Here is a 16,274-nt window from a genome sequence, read left to right as displayed (position 1 = left end):
GGAGGGATCTGCCCAAGGTCGCCCAGCTACTGAGGGGTCCACGTGGTGGACGAACCCAGGCGGCCTTCACTCCAGAGCTCGGGTGGCGGCTGCAGACCCTCAAATTCCGAGGGCCTCTCTCCACTTCCTTTCCTGCGCCTGTCGTATCCTCTCCGGCAGGTGAGCCTGCTTCTGACCCCCTTCCCCTCAGATCCCCCGCCTCCTCTCTCGCACGCCCCTGCTGTGTCTGCCCACATCTCCCATCTCTCTCTCCCCTGTCCCCGGGTGTCTTGGAGCCTGCTGGCCAGATCAAGTCCGTGCCTTGGGCTGGGCTCCCGGGACCTGCCGTAGCAGACAAGCCCTTGTTCTGGCTCTGCCACCCTCAGGGCTGTGGGGCCACGTGGGCCAGGTTGCTTCACACCCCGGGCTTCATCTGTAAAATGGGGGCAGTGATGGCTGCTCTGTGTCCTGGGGTGTTTGGTGGTTGAATGAATCACCGACGGCTTCTGCTACTCTGCCGCCACTATGAGGGGTGATAGCAGTATTTAATGAGCACTTACTATGTTCCCCTGCGCGGTGCTCCCAGAAACCCTCTCTTTCAATAAATGATGCAGAGTCTGGCTAAGTGATGGGGGGGGGGGGCGCGTGGTTTCTGAGCTTCCTGTTCTCTGCTGTTTCCTCTTCCCCTTCCTCTCCTTCTCCCTCTCCCCCTCCTCTCCTTCTCCCTCTCCCTCTCCCCCTCCCCCCTCCTCTCCTTCTCCCTCTCCCCCCTCCTCTCCTTCTCCCTCTCCCCCTCCTCTCCTTCTCCCTCTTCCCCCTCTTCCCCCTCCTCTCCTTCTTCCTCTGCCCTTTCCTCTCCTGATCCCACACAGCCCGGCCATGACAAGAGTGCCACATCTCAGAGCCCACAGAGCAAGAAAAGCTGCCAGATAACACAGGTAGAGGTTGGGGTGCCTTGTCCCTCAAGGATGTGGTTGTATCACTCCTCACAAATGGATGGGCCCCAAGTCCACGGCCATTGCCATATCAGGGCCCTCAAAAACCATCCCCAAGGCAATGGCCGGGAACTGCACACCTCCTGTTTCTGGTTCTTACAACTCTGGGCAGATTTGCAGAAGGTCTGCTCCTGTTTCCCTGGGCCAGCCCGCCCTGGGTCTGATCCCACTAAGGACACCCCCACTCGCAGGGGACGAGTGCTGCAGGGACTGGTCAAATTCCAGGGCCCTTGTTGGGCCACGGGGCTCACATGGAGATACCGGTCCATGCTCAGGTGCAGTGCTCTCGTTTATCACGTTTCTCTGCCTGTCTCCTGAGATTAGAGTGACAGAGCTGGCTCTGCACCCTGAGGGCAGGCTGGGCATCTTCCTCTTCTTTCTTTCCTGCGTGGGAGGCAAATAAGGAGAGGAAGACCTTGTTCTACTGGCTCTGGAAGAGTCCTCTCCATTTCTCTTGTCCCTCCCTCCTCATGGTCACCCGGCATGGGGCTTTCTCTGGCCTGACATGTCCTGGGCTCCAGCACTGGGGGCCCACGTGCTCTCTTGCTGCACACCCTCTCTCTCTTCTGCCCCAGGTGGGAGAGGGGACACCTTGCACCTTACCGGCCTGACACGTTCCAGGAGGAGGGTTTAGACCGAGGGAAACAGGCAGAACTGGCCTTTGTTTTTTTTAAGTTTTTAAAAGTTTATTTATTTTGAGAGGGAGAGGAAGAAAGGGCACGTGCGAGCAGAGGAAGGGGCAGAGAGAGGGAGTTCCAAGCAGACCCCACATGAGCACAAAGTCCAATTTGGGGCTCAAACCCACAAACCATGAGACCACGACCTGAGCCGAACTCGAGAGTCAGACGCTCGACCGGCTGAGCCACCCAGGTGCCCCACAGCTGGCCTTCTTAAAGCTGATTTCGGTTCAAGGTCATGTCAACCCAGAACTGGCTTGGGCAAACAGCCCCCCGAGTGGTCCGGCCTGTCTCCCTAGAGTCCTGTGTGAGGGTTGGGGCCACAGGCTTTGCTGATAGTAAAGGACCACTTTACCGATGTCAGCTGTGCAGATGTGGTCTTGCAGGGAGGCGGGAGGTCGGGCCAAGGCAGGAGAGAGGTGGGCCTGGGTCTCCAGGTCCGATGGCGGTGGTTTACAACTGCCAACCACAGGGTGTTCCCGGCACAGGCTTAACGAGGGGAAGTGGAATGACGTATTACGGTTCTCCTCCTACAGGGGTTTTGTCCAATAATGTTCACTTTGTTTCCATCCACCCCCCCCCGCCCAAGCCTCTGTGGGGAGATTTGTGCTTGGAATGAACTTAGTAAGATTTATGGACTTTATTAGTAACTTATGGACTATAAATAAGTTTCTGTTGGTCTCTACCGCTCGTGCACGTGGCTGCAAAGCCTTTCCCCCAACCTGCTGGGTATGCTTGAGGGGGCCTTGCTGGGGGAATGAAGAATGAGTCCTGGGCAGCCATCAGGAAGACAGGCGGCCTGCTACCCAAGTGGCTGACACGGAGCCATAGCAAGAGACACGAAAGGCGGACGGGCGGTGGGATGGACACAATAAAGTAACGGGAACAGAGAGAACGCAGAGGGCTAGCTTGACCCCCAAAACCTGCTCTCTCACTGCTCTACGGCACTCTCCAGGAGGTGACCCTACCGTCTCCTCTTGTAGCCAAGCCTGAAGACAGCCAAGTCACCTGCCCTGCCTGGCAGGGGCTGTCACGTGGTGATGATTCACTACGTTAGCCATTTCTTCACTGTCACCACCCCTGGCCGGTTCCGACTCAGGAAGGACTTGTCTGTTCACACCATGTGACCTTTCAGCAGGGCTCAGGTCAGGGGTTTACAAACGGTTACTGAGCCACTAGGTAAGCGTCCGTGGAGATGGGCACAGGGGGCGGTAGACCAGTATGGGGTGTCAGAGCCTGAACAGGTGGGAGGCCATCTGTCTGGGGGCGGGGTGTTGGCTATGACAGGAGGAGGTTCTGTGTAGAGGGGACTGTTCCAGTGCAAATGTATTGAGGTTAGTGGGAGAGGCTAGAGAAAGAATGACGCTTAAGGGAAGGAGAGAAACTCGAACGAACCCCTAGAGGGTCTGGGAGTAGTGGCACATCCAGAGTTGACTTTTCTCTTTTTAATTATTTTTTTCAATGCTTATTTGTTTTTGAGAGAGAGAGAGAGACAGAGCGTGAGCGGGGGAGGGGCAGAGAGAGAGGGAGACACAGAATCGGAAGCAGGCTCCAGGCTCTGAGCTGTCAGCACAGAGCCCGACGTGGGGCTCGAACCCAGGAACCGCGAGATCATGACCCGAGCCGAAGTGGGACACTTAACCAACTGAGCCAGCCAGGTGCCCCCAGATTTGACTTTTAAATACCAGACAAAGGAATCAGGCTTCTTGGAGAAACAGCAGATCCCAGGGCAGGAGCAGGAAAAGCACGAGATAAGCCTCGACTACCTCCTTGTGTCAGAAAGTAAGCAGGTGGCCAAGGACAGATGGAGGGATGTGACACGGATGCAAAAGCTGGCCTGAAACGCTGCCCAGCAGCCAAATCTGGGACAATCCGACACCGAAAGAGGTAATGATGGCACCAGATTGTACAAAACGTTGAGTGAAACAGGAATCCATGGGTCCATACAGACAGAAATAAACATGTGGACCAATAAATAGGGACAGGAGAAAGCAGAATTGGAAGCTAATCCTAAGCAGTCGTCAAACAAACCCACCTGAAGAGATATTCTACCAAAGATCTGGCTTGTAGTCTTAAATTTTTTTTTTTTTTGAATTTTTTTTTTTTTTGAGAGGCAGAGACAGAGTGTGAGTGGGGGAGGGCCACAGAGAGAGGGAGACACAGAATCCGAAGCAGGCTCCAGGCTCTGAGCTGTCAGCACAGAGCCCGACACGGGGCTCGAACCCACGAACTGTGAGATCACGACCTGAGCCGAAGTTGGACACCCAACCAACTGAGCCACTCAGGCGCCCTCTGGCCTGTAGTCTTAAAGAGAGACTACTGCCGATTGGAGGAGACAAAAGAGACGTGGCAACTAAGTGCAGCGTGTGATTCTGAACTGTGTCCCTTCACTGTGCAGCGTGGAGCTGGGACAACTGGCAAAACCCGACGAAGATGGAGAGGTGAGATGGTTGCACTCGGTGAACCAGGCCAGTCACGGAGGACAAGCACGGTATGGCTCCACTTATACGAGGTTGCAGGGGGTGAGGTGGGGGCCTGGAACTTCCTGTACAGACAGGAAGTAGCCTGTGGTCACGGGGCGGGGGGGGGGGGGGGGGGAATGTGGAGTTGGTGGGGACAGAGTTTCAGCTTGGGAAGATGCACAAGTTCTGGAGATGGATGGTGGTGGTGGTTGTGGAACAATGTGAATGAACCTGATCTTACTGAACGGGACACTTAAAGGTGGTTCAGATGGTAAATTTTATGTCACGTGTATTTTCCTGCAACACAAATGGGGAAAACAGCTGGGTTTTGGAAGTGAACAGAGCAGGGTTGGACTCTCACCTCTGACACTGGTCGCTGGATGACCTCGGGTGACCTCGGGGGTGGCTGTTAGTGGCCTGCATGCGGCAAGCACTCAGAACAGGCTACCTCCTCTTAACTGGTCATTGCACGTCTTTGACTCTAACTGCAAGGTGGCTGGTTGGATTTTGCCCATCGCCTCCACCCCCAGGCCCACCCCCGTATGACCTGCTGGCCACTCAGAGCTCCTAAGCCTGCTATCAGTCTTCTCTCCAGGAACCTCTCCTGGGGACAGTTAGAGGGGTGGAGCGTGTCCCAGCCAAAGACACAGGTAGGACCTTACATGCTCGTGTATGCACCTGCCGTCTCTGGAGGGGAAGTATGGACCTGGGAGGGACACGGGTGGGGAATTTCTCCCTGTGAAACCCATTCATGCCCCTGGAATGTCTTCCCACAAGCTGCGTCTATGTAAATAACATAAGTACACACACAAGTCAGTCATTATTACCGAAGAGGGGCCCCCGTTCCCTCATCCCTCTCCTCAAGGCACTGCCGTCTTACATTAGCCCCTAGCTCTCCAGCCAAAACTGCTGCGGCCCTCGTTGAGGAATTCGGTGGATGTCTCCCTCTTTCTCCCTCTTCCTGTCAGCTCCGTGGCACTTTGAAACACCACTTTCCTCGGCTTCCGGAAAACCAGCGAAATCTATTCATGATGGGGAAGGGCCATGCCTCTGCAGCCACTGTTGGAAATCCTATGGCAAAGGGCACTGCCCGGCATGCTTGTAAGTGCTCAAAAAAAAAAATTTTTTTTTTTGAATGAACAAACCGTTAAACAAACCAACAAAATAAAAAATATATAACAACGAGCCTCAGTGCAAAAGTAAGCTCAGGCGTAACGGCACTGACACACTCCCCAAATCATGCAGGTGTGCAAATGGCCAGAAATAAAGGCAAAGGCCGTCAGTTTTTAAATAAAGTAGTCCTGGGTGCGGGATTATGTTATTGTTTTGCAGAACGTTACCAACAGAGAAACCAGGTATGTGTTGACATTTATGCAGGCTCTCTCAGTATTACTTGTCGCAACTCCATGTGAACGAAACAAAATTATTCCAAAATAAAGAGCTTAATTTAGGTAATGTAGTAAGGGCAAACCTGATCTGTCCGATGAAGACAAATCTGTCGATTCGTGCATTATCAATGAACAAGTGCATCAGATGTTACTGGAAGTTTGGTCAGGGCAGGGGCGCCTGGGTGACTCAGTTGAGCGTCCAGCTTTTGATCGGCTCAGGTCATGATCTTGCGGTTTGTGGCTCGGAGCCTGCTTGGGGTTCTGTCTCTCCCTTTCTCTCTGCCCCTCCCCTGCTTGCTTGCTCTCTCTTCCCTTCAAAATAAATAAATGAATTTAAAAAAAGGACAGAAGGCTGCAGGGGCGGATCATGTACCTAAAAGGGGAGAGAGAGATGGGAAAGGGGATTTTTAATAGCATCATGTGGTCGATGTTGCCTGTGTTTGGCAAGGTCTTACAAGAAGATGAGATCAGCCAAAAAACTTTCCAGCTTGTGAACAGACATTAGAGGTAAGAAGGAGAGTCCAGATATTTGAGGATTTGCAATGTTAGGTAAGCAAACTGATTCGGGGCCCTAAATGGCAAGAAGCAAATGTCGAGAACCCTTGTGTGACAAAGGCCTCCATGCAATGATCAGATGAAAAATGTGCTGCTGAGGCAAACTTTTCAGGTGGACAGAGTGGCTCAGGGAAAAAAGCGTAAGACTTGGCTTTTGCACATAAGTCCCATAGTGTCAAGGTTTCAATCGAGAGAGAGGTATGAGAGTGAGGGAGCAAAGGAATAACAACAGATTTACGAGCCGAGTCTCACAAAAAAGTTGTGAATGGGGCTTCTGGCCCATGTCGCTCGTTGGAATCCGTTAGGTAAAACTCCTACTGCGTTTATAAGATAGCCATTCTGACCTAAACCCCCACGATCCCGAGGCTCCAAAAGTCTCAGCTCAGAATTGAAAACGACCTTGGGGCTCTAGTCTCCTAGGACAGGATGGGGATTAAGAAAGCTGGGCAGCCTCTCAATTCAGATTCCCCAGTGTGGTGTTCGGGTGTGGCCAGAGGGGGTGATGGCAACAGCAGAATCTCACAGAGGGTGGCGCTAGAGGCCGCGGAGAATGGCAGGGCCGAGTGGGACCTACAAGGGACACCTGCCATGCCGCGTTTAATTGGCCTCACAGCAGAATTGCTTCCCCTTTCCGGTTACTTCTCTGTTAAGGATTAGGTGGGGTATTAAGCAGATGACTCTTCTCTTTAGTTATGAGGTCTAATAGAGAAGGAGGTGCCTAACCACTCAGGTGGAGACATCCTGGGCCTTGAGCTGGATGTGGCTACTAGATGATACTTAGGGTCATCTCCCGTGGAACAGGATTAGTATCTCTGTGGGAAGAAGACACCATATTCACTGGTCGAGAGGGCACACGGAGGTACCTTCTAGGAAACCCCCCCCCCCCCCCTTTGATTCTCCTCTCCTTCCGGGCACGAGTGGTTTATACCTCTCGGTGCCCCTGCAATTAGGTATGGCCACGTGCCTAGCTGTGGCCAGTGGGCTCTGAGTGAAAGGGAAGCGTATCGCCTGCAGGCCAAATTATTCATCCTTCATGCGAGACCCTCTGTTGTTCTCTTCCTTTCTTGTGCTCTTAAGGAAGAGCTCTAGGGTTAAGTCGATGGGCTAAAAGCTTGGAGCAGCCAGGATGCTAAATTTCACCTTGACCTTGCCCTGGAGGGTTGCCCGGACCACAGCCATTTTGTGTAAGTGAGAAATTTGTTGTGTGAGGCCTAATGAGTTTTTGCTGTTTCTTTGTTCACCTACTGTAGTGGCAACAGGATTTGTCATCACTAATGCTGCCCCAGAGCCCAAATGGTAGAGTCGGGATTCAAACGTTGAGCCTTGCACCACCAGCACATTATAGGAGTTCATAGGATTGTGGTGGGGACGGCCATCGTCAAGGCTTCGGCGGGTCTGAGTCTGACAAACTTCTCCCACATGCCTACTGAATCACGTCTGTAGAGACTGAATGCTGCTCCCTTACGAGTGCTGGAGAAACTTGGCCACATTCAGCCATCCCTATCCATTCTATTGCTCCTGTAGAGGGGGGTGGAAAGGATTTTCTCTCTTCGAGCACTTAGCTGAGACCCCTGTAATAGATTAACAAGAGAAAAACAACTTTCTTAACATGTACACCTCATGTATCCATGGGGACACCCAGGGAAGAATAAGTAATCCCCTGAGGTGGCTTAGAATTCAGAATTAAATACCAGCTCAAGTGGGAAAGAAGAGGAAGAGGGGGAAGCAAGCCTCTAAGGGGAGAGTAAATGATTTTTGGGAAAGAGAACGGACCTTTAGAACAGATGGGAGGTGTGACAGTTTGTGATGAAGTTTGTCAGGGTGTGGGGTTGACTTTTAGTCTCTTCTCTCGTGGTAAGAGTCAGTCCTCCCTGGTGGATAAATTCCCGGGAGGGGATCTGTGTGGCAACTGTTGTTTCTTTTGGGGTATCGGTCTTTAGACAGATAATGGGAGTTCAGTGACAGCCTCTCCCTGTATTTGCTGTTTTCCAAGTGCCCGCAGCACCAAACAATCCATATATCAAAAAGCAGCAAACTTGGGGGTAGCATGTCCTGCGTGGCATATTCTGCTACCCTTTGCTCTCTCGTTTACAAAGTTTTAAGCTTCATACATTGATTAGGCCACACAGACAAGCCCTCTTCTGGCTTCGGCCCTGGAGAAACGGCTACTCAGGGTGAGTCTGAGGGGCTTCCGGGAAAACCCGTGTGCTGGTTTTGCCCTGAGCCCACATCTGTGTGCAGTGTTCTGTGACCTTCGCTCGTCCTTGGATGGTTCAATCTGGACACCCTGAGGGAGATGTTAGAGGGGGAACTTCAGGCTCCATTCCAAGCCAGAGAATTCTAGAACCGCCCTCAGGTAGCTGAAAACTTAGTCTCCATGAAAATCAGTCTAGAAGATCTGGCCCTCTAGCTGGAGATGTTTTGAATCATCTTACTCACAGGACGATGATACTCTAGGGCAAGTATCTCCAATATTCTCAGGGGCCAGCAGGGTGCTGCAAATGAGAGAACCAGCCAGTGACATCCGCATGTCCCACACGTTGTCTCAAGTGGAGAGTTGCTACAGAGTTCTGGCAGATTGTTAGCCCGTGGGAATATAAATGTGTTGTCAAATCTTGACATTTTTCATTAGGATCCAGAAAGGGAGCTCTATCTGGAAACCCCCCCATTTAAAAATGTTGGTAATTAATTAAAAACAAAACAATAGACAATAGTCACAACTCCATGGCCTATAGAACATGGTTAGAGGGCGGTCGGTCGTTCAGCAAACTCTGCCCTGTGATGGACATTTGAGCGAGGGAAACAGACTGGCTAGAGCTGTAAGGGTACGTGTTGAGATGTACCAAGCGGTCAAGTTGACTTGATTTTGGCCCTGTATTTGGAATGAAGGGTGGACCCCAAAGGACTGACAAGTTTGAACTTAGGTAATAAGGAGGCAGACTAGCAAGGGGGTGGTGAGGAGGGAAACGTGAGTTTTGAATTCAGAGACTTGGGTTCAAACCTTACTCCCCCACTTAGCAGGTGTACGAGTAAGTTGCTTCACCTGAGTCTAGGTTTCCTATCCCTGAAATGGAGAATAAATCCTTACAGGGTCATGAGAATTAAGCTACATTTAGACATAAGAAAATGTCTGCCACCTGGTAGGGGCCTAGTTTGTCCACTTCCTTTCAAAGGCTTGAGAGTGAGGAAGAGGTTTGGTAACAGCAGTGTTTCTGGAAGGATGGCCACATGGCTGTGTGGGCACTGGAGACAGAACGACCGGCTGGGTGTCAGGCAGTGTGACCAATTTGAGAGGACGGGTAATCACATCCATGTGGCCTTGGAGCCAAGCCCATCCCTGGTGACAAGACTGTAAAAGTTGACCTCCTGGCTCCTCCGAGGGTAAGGTGATAGACAGGGTGCAGTACATAATGCCAAGAAAAGCTTGGCTGCGCCACATGTCCTGTCTGCTCCCACCCTATCCTCGGCATCCTTAGGGCAGCTGAGAGAGGCAGGACCCGGCCCCGTCAGTACTGATCCAGGGCCTCGGGCACAGGCAGGCCTTGACCTCTGCTGGGTCCCACAGGCAACTCTCCTCTATCTTTCATAGCCGGGGAGTCTTCTGCAGAGTTCTCAACAGTGTTCTGAGCTGCTGAGCAAACTCCTCTTCAGAAGACACTTGTTTTGAAAGCTTAGGAGGTTTACGTTTCCAAGTCAAAATGCCCCAAAGCACGGTCCTTGCGAAGAACAGAATTAAAAAAAAAAAAAAAATCAATGAGACTCGCCCCTCAGGAGCCGTTAGAAGAGACAGGTTTACCCACTAATTATAACTAAACCGTCATTGCCAGTCAACATCACCAGCTTTCCAAAAGTTTCTTCAGGTGAAAATGATTTTTCCTGGTGAATTTTTTCTGTGAATCAGGTCTGGGGTGGGGACTGCATTTCTAACACTTTCCGGGGTGATGCTGAGGCTCCTGGTCAGGGACGCTGTGTTCAGCGCCACTTCTGTGACGGATCTGCTTGTATGTATTTAGTTCACAGAGCTGGCGAGTGATCCAGAGTGCATGGGATCCTATTTCCCTCATGAGTAAACAGAAGCTAAGGTTAAGTGGCAGAAATAGGGTCAAACAATGCCTGCAAATCTAAAAGCCACAAACTTCACTGCAAGCCAAGAAATGGAAAAGGTGGAGGCGGTTCATTTTTAACAGGGAACCAGCTAAAGGCTTTAAAGTTTACTAGATGGACACTAACCAGTGAGAGAACCACGACTCTCTGAAGTTTTCTTGGATATTATTCAAGGCTTGCAGTACCAAGTGTTTGCCAAGGGCCAGCAGCATGAGCATCACCTAGAACGTGAGAAACAGGCACAGGCCCCACCCCAGAACTTCTGGGTCAGAATATGCGATCTTTCCAAGATCCCCGGATGCTGCTGCTGCTGCAAACTCAGGTTAGAGGAACATGGACAGAACGTTCTGCCCTCACCTAACGACAGGCCTCGGTAATGGTCCAGGGGAGGAGAGGGACTGTCTGCCCACGTCTAGTGTTACCTACTAGCCTCAGGGGGTGGGCAGCTCTAAGTTATGTTCACCAATCTTCCCCCCACCCTCCACCACCAGACTAATCATGTGTGGGCATGGGCACAGCATGCAACGGAGGACAAAGGTTGTCCTTCACAGGCCTGGAGGCTACCATTCAGTTGAGGCTTCGGAGTAAGAGTATCAAATGATTTTATTACAAAACTTAAGCCATTCATTGATCATTCAACTTTTCTAAAAAACATAAACATGAGAATAAAATAAACACACCCAAGACCCACTAACCTTTGCAGGATAGGAAAAAGCCCTGGACAGAGAGCCTGCAAATGTTTTTCCTTTTACCCGATGTCCGTACTTCCTCACACATTCTAGGGTCCCATGTTTTGTCACCTCTTATGAGGCAGGGAAACCGAAGCTACAAGATTCATGTACAAGAGGGTCACGACAACTTGAGAGCTATTTGATGCTAATGCTTACATGTTCTAGTTGACAAATAAGCACTAATACCTACTCCACGCTAACCTTTACTGTCATTCTTTGAAATTGCATCCTTGGGACTGGTTATCTTCATTCTCTGTAGCTCCAGCCCCTCTAGGATCCCCAAACACAAACCCTAAAATCCACACGCAGTCTCCAAGTTCAAGTATAAAGGTTTGTTTCAGGACAACCCCAGGCTGACGTAGTGTTTCTTTATAACTCTGTAGTGTCTTCTGGATGCCATCCCCTTCGACAGGCTGACCGGATGGCAGCACAATGAGGGGGCACACAAGGTCAACTTTGCTACTGCCTGTTCAATCTGCATGCTACCCCACAGTCAAGGCTGAATGCTGAAATCAGTGACGACCTCGGCCTGTCTTCATTCTGAAGGTGTACTCTTAAGTAACCAAATCCATTTCTTCACAGTTAATTTAATGGAGCTTCCAAAAAGTGTCAGACATACTCTAAAAAGAAAAGAGAATCGGATCAAAATGCCTCTTGACAAGAGACTACATTTATGTTCCTAAATAAATTTACAATTAAACTAGGAAGACTGGAAATGAATGTTTTGCATTCCGTAACGGAATTGAGGTGTTCGCCCAATACTGGCACAAATGGACAACCTCCCCTTCTTGAGTCAGTGCCCTACACGAGCTTCCCGCTCTTGCTTTGTTCACTCACTGATGCTTTCCTATCAAAAATGACAGACATCTTCATGAATCTCGAAAAGAGCACACCAAAGTGGAATGAGGGTAAAGGGCACACCCCAATGGTAACTAACAACGGCTAAGTAAGGATCCGCTGCTTACTTGCTATCACTGCTCATATTCACTAATGGCTCAAAGCCTGTAAAAAGCATTGTTTTGTGCATCTACAGCTGACTTTTAAGATTAAAGTAAATCCCAAGTGTAGTAAAAAGAGGTATGCATAAGAGAAGTGTCCCATGGTAACGGATAGTGGTAAACTCAAATCTCTAAATACAAGGAAATCCAGCAGGGCTAAAAGCGGACTGTGCGCACCATTGAGGATGCCATTTTAGAACGCATTGTTCGATTGTATGTTCAAATTGCAAACCCAAGTTTAACTCATGTCCAGGGGTGAGACTCATTTACACATGATCTCAGCCAAAAGGTCGAGAAGCGATTAGGAGTGAGGCCCATTTAATCATTTTCAGAAAAACAGGACTTTCATTTGAATTTCTCTTGTGCACAACAATCATCCCGGTTGGTTTCTACTGAACTATCTATTCACAGCCTAAATGTTTAGCTCTGGTGGCACACAACTTCATACTCGCTCACACAAGAGGACACTACTAATTCGTTCTCAGTAACAAACGACTCCTAAACAGCAGCGGAAGTCTATCTGCACTAAATGCTTTCTGAAGGTATACAGAAGATGATCCCCAATAGTGGCTTACCCCTTTTCTATCCGTTTTATATATTTATAAGCCAGAGATGAAGGCTCCTGGACAAAAGACAGGATACCGGACCTTAGGAAGCATCCTGGGATGGAGCTGGGGGGTCCTGGCTCTCAGGCTCTGGAGGGGGCGCTGGCACAGCTTCTTTTTTCTTGGCCGCCAGGAACTCATGAATTGCTCTTTCTATCTGTGGTCTGAAGATGTGGTTTAGTTTGGGATCCACCACTTGAGAAATGATTCTGTCCACTCCAGCTTCCAACATCCCTGACCTTGCGGAGACAAAGAGATCATTCTCTGAAGGTCCACGCACCCTTTCCCCAGCCTCCCCTCGTGTTTGCACCGTGCGTACCTGACCTGTACCTGTAGTACGATATCAAAACTGGGAAAATGACACGAAGACAATACGACCTTATTCAGATTTCACAGGTGTGGCTGTACCCTGCACAGGTAGCTCTGTGCCATTTTAGCCACATGAGTAGCTTCAGGGAGCCACCACAACGAAGCTCTTACCTACACCACCACAGCACCCCCTGTGCCAGCTAGCCCCTGCAAGTCACACTCACCTCCTCCCCGTCCACCCCCAAGCCCTTGGCAACTACTGATCTCCTGTCCATCGCTGTAATTGTTCATTTATCAGAGTTACATATGTGGAATCAGCACCATGCATCTGTTTGTTACTGGCTTTTCTCACTCAGCATAATTTCCTGCTGTTTCTAAAGAAGTAGGCTTCATAAGCTTTTAGATATTCCAGGAGAGTTCAGTGGACGAAGACCTGAACACAAGTGTTAGTATTAAGAACAAGAAAAGGGGAGGAGATTAGAAGCAGCTTATCTTAGGACACCAGATTCTATGACCCACCTCCACTTTTATGCCCAGTGACACTACGAAGTCACTTGGATGACCTAGCAGTAGCACTTTATTAACTGAAGTTCAGTTTGTTTGAAGGACACGCTTTAATAGGACTCTACGCCTTCCTAAAAGCTGCCATCACACTTTAGAGGAGCCACGTGGACTCAAAGACTTTGTAGAACTCCCCTTCACTTGGGAGACTAAAGATCCAGATCCTCCTGCCCAAGATCCGAATGCCGATCCTTGGTATAAAACTCCCATGTATGTGCCAACTACACTGAAAACTCTGAGCGGCAGCGAATATGTTTTGCAACCTGGAATATATTTCGGAGCACCCAGGAAAGTTTACACAGGAGGCCTATGGAGGTTGGATAAACTAGCAAGAATGTCAGTTGAGTGCTTTGCTCATTTGAACTTGAATAAAAGGGTGGACTGTTGCGACTCGTGTGTGGGGTTTGCTGGAAAGTGCCATCCACCTTGACCAAAAAAATGACTCGCATCAGCTTTCCGCTTTCCTGCGTATCATACCGGTGATTACTGCCTTTTCACTCCTAATTCTAGTTACTTACTGAACCACACTCTGCCTCAGACCATTTCGCAACTGGTTTTTGTTCATTGTAGGATTCCATTCCTGCTTGTCCAGATGTGTTGACACAAAATTATCCACTTTCTGCCTCAGGTTTTGGTAAGCTGGCTAAAACATTAAAAAGAAGACGCAAGGTAAGAAGTTATATGCACCAAAGTTTTAGAAATCAGTCACTCAAGAATACTGCTTTCCATAGAAACATAGAATTTTCAAGTCCTTGAAGACACTTCTATGACTATGAAGATCACCGTGCAGCACAGTAGAGTGGGAATTAATGCCCGACACAAGTGCTTACTTTATGGTGGCCAGGCACAAGGCCAGATGCTTTATCATCCCATTTACTTTTCAAGTAACTGTACAGGGAGATTTTATTAGCTCTCTCCTGCCCCCATTTTAGAGATTAGAAACTTACACTTAAGTAAACAGCTTGCCCACTTAGCTAAAATGTGGCACAAGCCAAGGGCAGACCTAGTCTGTTTCTGAATCAAAGGAACCGAGTTCCAGCCTGGCACCATCACTAACTAGCTGTCTGACTTTCAACAAGTCACCAATCTTTAAGTCTCAGTTATTTCCATTTGTAAAACTGAAATGCTGCCGCCCTGCTTACCTCGCAGAGTATCCTTAGCAGCAATGAAGGGGTCAGGAAAGCCCTCTGCATAAAATGAAGGGTCACCAAAACCTCAGCACAATCAGAGAATGCAGACGCAAGTCAGAGCCTATGGAACACTGGGAAAGGCTGAAGGGAAGCACGGCTGAGGTCCGAACATGGAGCTTCAGACACTTACTGGTCTTAAATGTTCTCGACACAGCGAGGGTCAGAACAAAATGAGAAGGAACTTGGTGAACACAAGGAGCATATTTTCTCAGCCTCTGAGACCTTTGGTATGATCAGCTACTCTTCTTTAAACCAGGTATGATAGATACAGCGTGCATTGCTGTTTAGGTTCACCGCTGTCCCCTTCTGCCATGGGCAGAGAATGCTTACCTACCCCAATGATGCTGAGTTTTGGCAATGTCATACGGTCTGGTCATTGGAGTGCTAGGGACAAGTGACCTGAAATGTGGTTGTGTCTGGCTTGGTTCTTGTGCTCTGGTGACCCTCTATGAGGGCATGTCCTAGGATCTAAGATGAGTTCATGTGTTGCTGAGCTAAACCGAAGCCCAGCTGAAGACTACTTGGATGAGCTGAACTTTAGCTGACCTGCAGCCCTATCAACATAAGAATGAATGCCTGTCATAAATCATCGTGATTTGGTTTATTATGCAGTGTTACTGTATCCAAAGTTTGCTAGCAGTCGGGTAAGTGAAACCGACAAAAGAATGAGTAGGCTTCAGCCTACACGTGGACTCCCAAACACCCATGTACTATCTACTCCTTCTTCCTCTCCTCACAAGGGTCGGGCAGAGGGTGCCATGTTCTCCTGGCCCAAGGGTGGTGCCTGACCCATGCTAAGACAATGCTGATGTTTCCTGGAATTTCTTTGAACAGGAATTAAGAATCCATTTCTAGAGGAAGAAGACATAAGACGTAATCAAAATACTAGTAGTCAAATGGATGACTCTGCTCTACGGTGACAGTAAAACAGTTATAAAGAGCAGAGATGAAGGCCCTCGTGGAGCGTCCCTGGTTCCAAATGCATCCCTACTCTTCTGGCAGTTTGCTCCTTGGGTCCTTTCTTGGGTCAACAGATTCACCTCTTTGCTTAAAGGAACTAGAAACTTGAACTACACATCCTGTTTTACTTTCTACTATTCAAAATAACTCACCTGGTTTGAAATGACAATTACTCCTTATTGAAAAAAAGACAAAGGACAGCAAACGTCACCACCAAACCTGAACAGATCTTGACACTACAGAATAATCCCTTCAGTTCTTGAAGCGAAAGGAAAGAATGCGCCTGCCATTACATTTTATTGTATCAATCTGTCCCTAGCTTGACTGATTCCCATATCAATTCTATTTATTTATATTTTGGATGCACTACAAAGTAATCATCAGTATACTCCTGAATATTTCAGCAGTCTGGGAAGGGGCCTAAGGATATACGTTTCTAACAAGTTCTCAGGTGATGTTGATGCAGCTGATCCACCGGCCACACTGAGAACCTTGGGGCTAAAGCAACAGAGGACTCAACAGGTGCCTAAAAACACACTATCTTCCAGAATTAAAACCACCCTATAATTACCAGAAGGAGCATCTAAGGTGTTGGTGGGAAAGGCTCCAACTCTCCTTCCCCAACAGCTTTGTAATACTCTTATTTTCTTTTTTCCAGAGAGAGAGAGAGAGAGAGAGAGAGAGAGAAAGAGAAAGGAGGGAGGGGGGAGGGGGGGAGAGAGGGGGGGAAGAGAGGGGGGGGGAGAGAGAGAGAGGGGGG

The 16,274-nt window shown here is 49.2% G+C and overlaps 1 protein-coding gene and 1 long non-coding RNA gene across 4 annotated transcripts in view; one reads left to right on the top strand and one right to left on the bottom strand.

The window, feature by feature from the left end:
* The first annotated feature begins 3,784 nt into the window (after positions 1–3,784).
* On the top strand, positions 3,785–11,591 carry LOC125934408 (uncharacterized). 2 transcript variants are annotated; one of them, XR_007461373.1, is made up of 4 exons: positions 3,785–4,142; positions 4,606–4,763; positions 5,082–5,214; positions 11,275–11,591. It is a non-coding gene; the product is annotated as an uncharacterized LOC125934408 (long non-coding RNA). The 2 variants fall into 2 exon arrangements; XR_007461374.1 differs by lacking the exon at positions 4,606–4,763.
* Positions 10,746–16,274, bottom strand: part of BOD1 (biorientation of chromosomes in cell division 1) — a 7,798-nt gene continuing 2,269 nt past the window's right edge. The window contains exons 2-4 of one of the 2 annotated variants that reach the window (XR_007461372.1): positions 13,883–14,007; positions 12,465–12,733; positions 10,746–11,511 (exon numbers count right to left, since the gene is read on the bottom strand). Coding sequence is in view for 1 of the 2 variants with exons in the window: in XM_049647777.1 (XP_049503734.1) it covers positions 12,538–12,733; positions 13,883–14,007 (321 nt within the window). In the remaining variant the exon portion in view is untranslated. The remainder of the gene's footprint in view (positions 11,512–12,464; positions 12,734–13,882; positions 14,008–16,274) is intronic. The other variant, XM_049647777.1, reaches the window with a different exon arrangement.

The sequence above is a fragment of the Panthera uncia genome, assembly GCF_023721935.1.
Source record: "Panthera uncia isolate 11264 chromosome A1 unlocalized genomic scaffold, Puncia_PCG_1.0 HiC_scaffold_17, whole genome shotgun sequence".
NCBI classification, from domain to species: Eukaryota; Metazoa; Chordata; class Mammalia; order Carnivora; family Felidae; genus Panthera; species Panthera uncia.
This window is presented reverse-complemented; position numbering and strand designations above follow the sequence as displayed.